The following is a 7,548-nucleotide window of genomic DNA, read 5'->3' as shown; positions in this document are numbered from 1 at the left end:
GTTTAGAACATAAAATTAGGGCTGCAACACCAACATTTTTCATTTTTGATGAACCTGCTGATTATTTTTTCTTGATGAATCATTGTCAGTTGATTCAGTTCAAAACCCAAACATGTTCATTTATGATTAACAGTTGGCTCTTATGTCACTGTCCCAGATTGTTCCTGTGGCACCCAAGCTAAGGGGTCCAGGTCTCTGTGAAGGGTGGGGGTATTTAAGGCACACAAGGGGAAAAAGAGGGGGAGTTGGTGGCTCTTAAATGTTAGCTCCACCTGTCGTGTGTTGTAAGTCATCTGTCCTCTCCCTCTGCGTTGCTCCTATCAGTTTATCGACTGTTGAAACTCACCGGAGGAATTGAGTGTGATTGTTTACAAGCCTCCTGATGCAAGAAGGTGATGTCAGACAAAGTCAGTTAGAAAAACAAGCATGCTGATTTGTGCATGATACAAATAATGTTGTTGCCCACATCTCGGTGTCTGTCCTGCAGCAGGAAACAGCTGTTTTGGTGTGTGTAGGGCTAGTTATTAAACCTCTGCATTACCATTTCTTTCTGCTTCACTGTAGATTTGGTTCACAAACATCAGTCCTAATGACAAGTAGAGACTGTAATCATCCAAAAAGTCACATAGACAGCAAACCTTTCTGTCTTCATATGTGTTGCGTTTCTTATTGACACGTGCTCTGAGCTGACAAGTGTTCATGGGAGTGTTGTTTGCCCACTCCGAGCTGACATTCTCCAGGGTGGCTGTTCGACTCTGTCATGCTTGAGGACTTGTAGAAGTGCTGTGACAGTGTTGGTTGTCCATACTGTTTCACTCCCATCAGCCCTGACAGATGAGCAAGTTAGGCCCTTTTCCTCCACTCGGTTATATGCCGACAGCTTGTAGCATTTGTTACACTGGCACTCAACTGCATTCACTTCTGAGGCTTTCAGTGGCCATAACAATGGGAAGTTGTCAGCCAGCAATATAAATTACAGTAAAAGTGAGAGTTTGCAGTGTTTTATATAAATTTTCAAAACATAAAACATACTTGAAGTTTGTCTTTTATTATTTACAGTTGCATGTACACTACCAGTCAAAGGTTTGGAACCCGCCTTTACCTGGCTTGTGACGGCATTCCCGCTGCCGGCCGACCCAGCTCCACTCTCCAGCAGACGAGCTTGTTTCCCCTCTGGTATGTCATTTGACATCATCACTTTGGAGATGTCAAATATGTGCGCCGGTGAACAGATTTGTAAGCAAAGCAGCATAGGAGCTAGTGAGATGATCAGTGTTATTTCTTTGTATTTACTGTTGTTCATCTTCCAGAGTATAGATACTCAACGTAGACTGAACCATGTTAGTGTTGATTGAACGAGGACGGATGGAGTTTATGGCTGAGACGCTGATGACAATGCACGTGTCATTGTGTAACGTTTTGCTTTCCCAGCATCTTCAAGTCGAGGCGTGCCACGGCAAAACGGATAACGGCCCGTGTCGATTCCATAGTCATTTGTCCCGGTAGTTCCGTTCCCACTGCCATCAAAAGCCTAGGTGTAGCAAGTTTATGCAAATTTTTTTGGTCAGTGAGAAAGGGTATGGCATGTCTTAAAAAATTTTTTATGTGCATTACTAGTAGTCTCTGTAGTAAATGATACAGCTTTATCAGCATTTGAAAACATTGTATATATAAATTTGATATCTTACTTTGTCCAAGTTTGAATCTGTGTCCTCGTGCAGCACAAACATAGTGACCTTATAAACAAAAGAGCACAGTGTTTTTATGTGTAGCTGTTATTGTGTGCACTGTGAGTGGGCTGTAATTTGGTTGTGTGGCGTGAGCGAGTTTAGGTCATAACAGCTGAACAGGTGTGTGACAAAGGCAGCTGTAATGGACAGGTGTGAAGGGAGTCAGCTGTGTCGACTTCACAGGTAGACTGTTTTTTACATCAGTAGTTCATATTAATGACACATTAAAAACTGTATGTCTGTGCAGATTCTCAGTCATCCAGGTCATAGTAAGCTGAAAAAAAAATCAACCGGACTAGATTTCTAGGTCGAAGACATTTCACCTCTCATCCAATTGGCTTCATCAGTTTAAAACATCAGATTAAAAACTGTAGCATAAAAAGAGGCAAAGGACAGGCATCTTTTTTCTTCTGTTTTTGTTTTTTCTCCATCCCTTTTATATCAGTGTAGACAAAGTGTTATTATTGTTACTTGTTACCAAAGTAGACCAGTTGTTTAACTGAAGCGGCTTAAAGGAATGGGTTTAATGGCTAAAAGAAGGAGAAGAGAATGAATTACAACACGCGCTGCATCAGGATTTTGTTAAAAAGTAACTGGACTTTAAAGAATGAGGTTATAGGCTTAATGTTCAACACTGCAATAAATAAAAAGTGTTGTCAGGAACACACAGGATGATCTTCTAGGATATTTGTACAGTATTTAATAACAAAAGATTAATCATAAATGGACTTTTAAGTTTCCTGCATCACAGTGCTCATATTTGTCACTCTACAGTGGCTTTTTGTCAGCAGGTAAAAAATGCAGCAAATCTTGAAACCTTGAGCATAATGGGCAGTAGATGGACAAATAACTGCATGTGTATTCTCTGTATGTCAGGTCATTATACACATCGTCTTTCCACCAGCATATTTCCTTAATTAGCTCTCTCTGATTGAAGGTGCTAATAAGTCAACTCAGCAGACTTGCACGGTCCTTTAAAATGAAACACTGGTCACCAGTGAGGAAACATTTGAAGAGGTTAGGCGTAAATTAAGATTGCAGTTTAGTGTTATTATCCATCTAATTAGCAGAAGTGTAAGGTCTAATGTTTATGTCTGAGTCAGAAATGGAGCCGTGTAAGTGTGAAGAGCACCTTGATGTAGCTGGAGTAACAGTCTGGGCTGATACTCAGGTCATCCACAGCTGAAGTGGCACCACATGATACCTGTAACATCAAGAAAGAAAGATGGTCAGCCGTGACACCATTTTTATGTTGAGTTAATGTGGCAGGTAAACACAGTGTACAGTACAGTGAATTTTTTCAATTTTTAATCCGTATTTTGATAAACATTGACTTAGTACTTAAAGATGTGCTTTGCCCTTTTTTTTTTTTGTAATTTCAACCCAGTTATTGTTAAGATATGTATCCATTTTATGAGTCATTTCTCTATGCAGTGTCCCAAAAATGCAAACTGGAATTGAACTATATTTTATGACTTAAAGCACGATTTTCTCCACAGTCCTGCCAACATTTTGGAACTGATGATGAATTGTAGGTAACACATTTAACTGAGCTTATATCTGGATCTCCCATCCACATTGTTGACAGTAGTCAAGGACAGACATTTGTTAAGAAAACTCCTCACAACATAACAGCCCTCTCTTCCACCTTAAGATATTAGTTTCAGCTCTAACCAAACTGCATCAGGGCCTTGCTGAGATTAAATATGAGGCAGATATTGAATAGGTCTGTGCAGACAATCAATCTTGCTCATGGCTTCCCCTCTGAGGCCGGCAGCAACCCCAGGCAGCGCTGTGGTTGCATCAGCTCTTTGACACAGTTGAACCAGCTGACGTTATTAAGCCTGTTCAAATGGGAAGAGTGTGCATGTTTGTGTAGGAACGTGTGTGTATATGCGAGTCAGCTCTGTTGAGGGTCAGCAGGCCTTATTCCCCTAAGGGGGTGTAGTCATGGCAGGCATTCATCTGGGTTACCTCATTTTACCAGAAGGACCTGTAAAAAGGCCCCTACCAGCAGAGCTGGGAAAGACCAACAGGTGTGGACAGAGAGATTGGGGCGGTGGGGTGATGCCAGGATGGAGGGTGACTTCATGCCATTGGACCCTGTAGACCAGCACAGGCATTTACACAAAGCCAGGGGCTTAGATAATAGAGCATTACTGATGCAGAGGAATAAAAGTAATAGCTCTGACTGCCGTACGTATTGCAGTTAACTGTTTTTTAACCTGCTGAGCCCTGTTAAGTTTTTTGGATTTAATGAGTTTGGATTATGTTTGTGGGTTAAGTGAATTGTTGATTTTCAATTACCACCAGTTTGTAACAGCTCCTCTTTGATGTTGGCAACACTTCACCCCCTCTCATCTTTCCCATGTTTATTATTCTTCATTTTCTGTACCCCCCCCCCCCCCCCCCCCTGCCTCTCTTCATCTTGGACACTTACAGTTCACTTCAGGAATCCTGCCTTCTCAGCTGTCTGGCAGTGTCCCATAGCAACCTGATTTAGCCGCTGCCTCTGCCTTCTTGCCCTCTTCGACCCTATCTCCATTTTTCGGCCTTTTCTCCTCCTCTCCCTAATTTAGCCCCCACCCCTACCCCCGTCCACTCAACTTCTTTGGCCCTCTTGCTCCTCCTCTGCTCACCTCATCTACTCTCTGGCTCAGCATGGTGGCCTGTGTGCACCAGATTAGGAGTCTGTCTAAATTTGGTCATGCATGGCAAAGGCGACAAGCACCTGCTTAGGACCCTGGCTGGCTGGACAGGCGGCCTCTGCTCCTCTCCAGTCCCTTACATCAAATTACATTCATGTGGCTCCTCTCACTGCCTCTCTCTGCCTATAAGTGTCTTTCTATTTGGCTTTTACATACAGAAATTGACTTTGAACGGTATCAATTTTGACAGGTGTGACATTGTTTTCCTCCAAATGTTGTGCAAATTTAGATTCTTGTAGTGAACTCAAAAAAGATCTCTGAAGATTTCACCTGGTTTCTGGGAAGGTGTGAAGCTGAAGTAGTGTTTTGTTTTTTTTGTTTTTTTTTTAAACTGAAAATAATCATTGGTTGCATCCATTCATTAATGTTACATTAATATGTAAAGGTCAGGTAGCACTAACTTATCCTCAGATACAGAGCCACTGGCACTGCTTCACGAATGTGGTTATAAAGGGACCAAATGACAAAATCAAAGAGCACCTGTAACCTCCTGTACCTCAGGGCACAGTGTAGCATTTATTTGCAGCTTCTAAAACGGATTTGGTTTCTCTGTCCATATACAACTATGGAATGCTTTTATCTGCATGCCTTCTTACAATAAAAGAAAGTCACTTTTGGCTTTTCCTGTTTAGGGATCACCACAGCAAATTGTCACACTGACGACGCTTGTTGACATTTGGCACGTGTTTTACGCTGGATGCCCTTCCTGATGCAACCCTGATTCGAACCCAGGCCGCAGCGGCGAGAGCGTTTCACCTTAACCACTAGCCTACCAGGGTTTTCTTACAATAAAAGCAATTTACAAATTCAAAATGCACCTTAAAAACCTGGACAGGAACTTAAAAAAAGATGTGCTGCATCATTTCAACAATATAGTCTTATCTTCCTTTAAATGATTGGTTATCAGAGGATTTGTTGATGAATTTCAAACAACTGGATTAATCAAATAATTGCTTTAGTCGTGTGCACTATAGTTGACTCAACCACTGATGTGGTTTCTCTCCTTCCCTCGCCCGCTCTGTCAGATGTACTTGTTTTACCTCTGTTTGTCAGTCTCTTCTTTCTGTCTCTGTCCATCCGTGCACATCTACAGTCGCACTTGAGTGCAGACATTAGGTATGAAAATGCACACACATATAGACATAGACTTGTACCCATGTACATTTCATGGACATATACATTTTGTAATTGTAGATTATTTACGTTGTGCTGAAATGGAAGATGTATGCTCACTACAAACCTGTTTCCTTGCTAATTTATATATCCCTCTCCTTCTGCTCAGTCTATTTCTCATCACTCTGCCCACACCATCATCTGACATTAGCTATTCAGCTCATGTACTTACTCTGCTTCTATGCCCACACATTCTCCAAACCCTGGCAAAGTTTGGCTGTACAGTAGCAGCCCTAACACACACACACACACACACACACACACACACACTTGAGTTTGAGCACACACCTCCCACATTTGAAGCTAAACACCATGAAACCCTCTCAAAATACCATTCAGCAATTGATTGAACGGCCTGATGGAACTGGCTGAATTGTCCCCGACGTGCACTGCTGACACCTTTAAGCAATTTTACAGACAGACCAAAAGCAAGCACTCAGCGGCTGAGAGCCATTTACATCCCCATCTACATTCTACTCACCACGCACAGCGCCATCACCTAATGATCTGTTTGGTTTCTGGCTTTTCAAAGATGTAGCGCCTACACATGCCAAACAGGAGACTTTACAGTAGAAACTCCTTCCTGGCTAGAACACCAAGGGATTCATCCTGTTACACTTGAATGACCAACTTCAGGCAGTAAATGACTTTCAAGTGAACAGATTAGGGCTGTAGCTAAAGCTTATTTTCATTACATCAATGTCTGTTCATTATTATTTTTTAGTAGATGCTAAGCTTTCACAGTTTCAGAAAATAGCCAGTCATCTTCACATATACAGCATGTTCTTACCAACAAGCATTCCAAACTATGATAAGCACAAAATTCTTAAATTAGAGAAGCTAGAAATAAAAAATATTTGTAATTTTGCTTAATAAATGGCTTATTGAATTATCCCACTTTCAGTAGATGGGCAGAACATATCAGTTTTCTACTGATAATTTTGTTTTTTACAAATTTTCTTTTCTTGAGTAAATGTAGCATGCATGTGTGTGTGCAAATTTACAGAAGTGCCAAGATGTGTGTTTAATGAATAGAGGTGCACGTGGGTCTTTCTTCACTTGTATTACTGTTGGAACAAATGATTGTGTAATGAAATGCAAATGAATTACCAGAGTGTTCTTGCCTTATTTTTAATTGTAATATTAATTGTATGCGACTTTCTTTTAAGTTGATCTGTTTGACCTTTTTTTTTTTTTTACCAAGACAAAAAATGTCATAAAAATGATATAAAAACTAAAAGGTTTTTGATTAATTCCCTGTCAGTCAACTAATCAGTTAATTGACTCATTGTTTCAGCATTACGTACCCCTGTACTGTACCCCGTGCCCCTGTAACAGATGAGGTTAATCCCTGTTGTAAGTTTTACAATGAAAGATTTCATGTTAGAAATGACAGTGTTTTTGTATAAATGATTTTCCAGATGAACAGTAAATAATGATTTAAACAAGAAGTCAGTTTGAACTTGTTCAGGGCTGTCAAGTCAACAGTGGCTGTCATGCCAACGTGTTACTGTGCATCTTTCACCATCGGTAGCCGCACTTGTAACAAGGTCACACATTGAAGCCGACAGTTCAGGCCTCGCTGAGCCTGCTCTTAGAATGGGAAAATCAAAATGTGTAAATGAATGTGTGTTAGAGAATTTTTGTGTGCCGTGGTTAGTTGTTTCTGTCAATGTGTGTAAAGATGTATGTCACACAGTCAGGTGAGAGCGTAACTCTCTGTGCATCTCTCAGACCTTCACAGCTTGGTGCAACTCCCACTTGAGGAAGGCTGGGACACAGATTGACAACATTGAAGAGGATTTCAGAAATGGCCTCAAACTCATGCTGCTGCTGGAGGTCATATCAGGTGGATCTCATTAACACACACATGCATAATTGTTGTTTGTTTAGTCACTGTGTGTATCCATGATATTATACTGTTTGGAAACTCTTCA

General features: G+C 41.0%; 1 protein-coding gene across 7 annotated transcripts in view; it reads left to right on the top strand.

Moving 5' to 3' along the window:
• actn3b (actinin alpha 3b) overlaps nt 1–7,548 on the top strand; it is a 31,927-nt gene that overhangs the window by 10,131 nt on the left and 14,248 nt on the right. For 6 of the 7 annotated variants that reach the window (XM_020619695.1, XM_020619698.1, XM_020619696.1 and 3 more), the window contains exon 2: nt 7,346–7,460. In XM_020619695.1, coding sequence (XP_020475351.1) covers nt 7,346–7,460 — 115 coding nt within the window. Of the gene's footprint in view, nt 1–1,059; nt 1,177–7,345; nt 7,461–7,548 lie in introns of all 7 variants that reach the window. The other variant, XM_020619697.1, reaches the window with a different exon arrangement.

Source organism: Monopterus albus, unplaced genomic scaffold, assembly GCF_001952655.1.
Source record: "Monopterus albus unplaced genomic scaffold, M_albus_1.0 scaffold225.1, whole genome shotgun sequence".
Lineage (NCBI taxonomy): Eukaryota > Metazoa > Chordata > Actinopteri > Synbranchiformes > Synbranchidae > Monopterus > Monopterus albus.
This window is presented reverse-complemented; position numbering and strand designations above follow the sequence as displayed.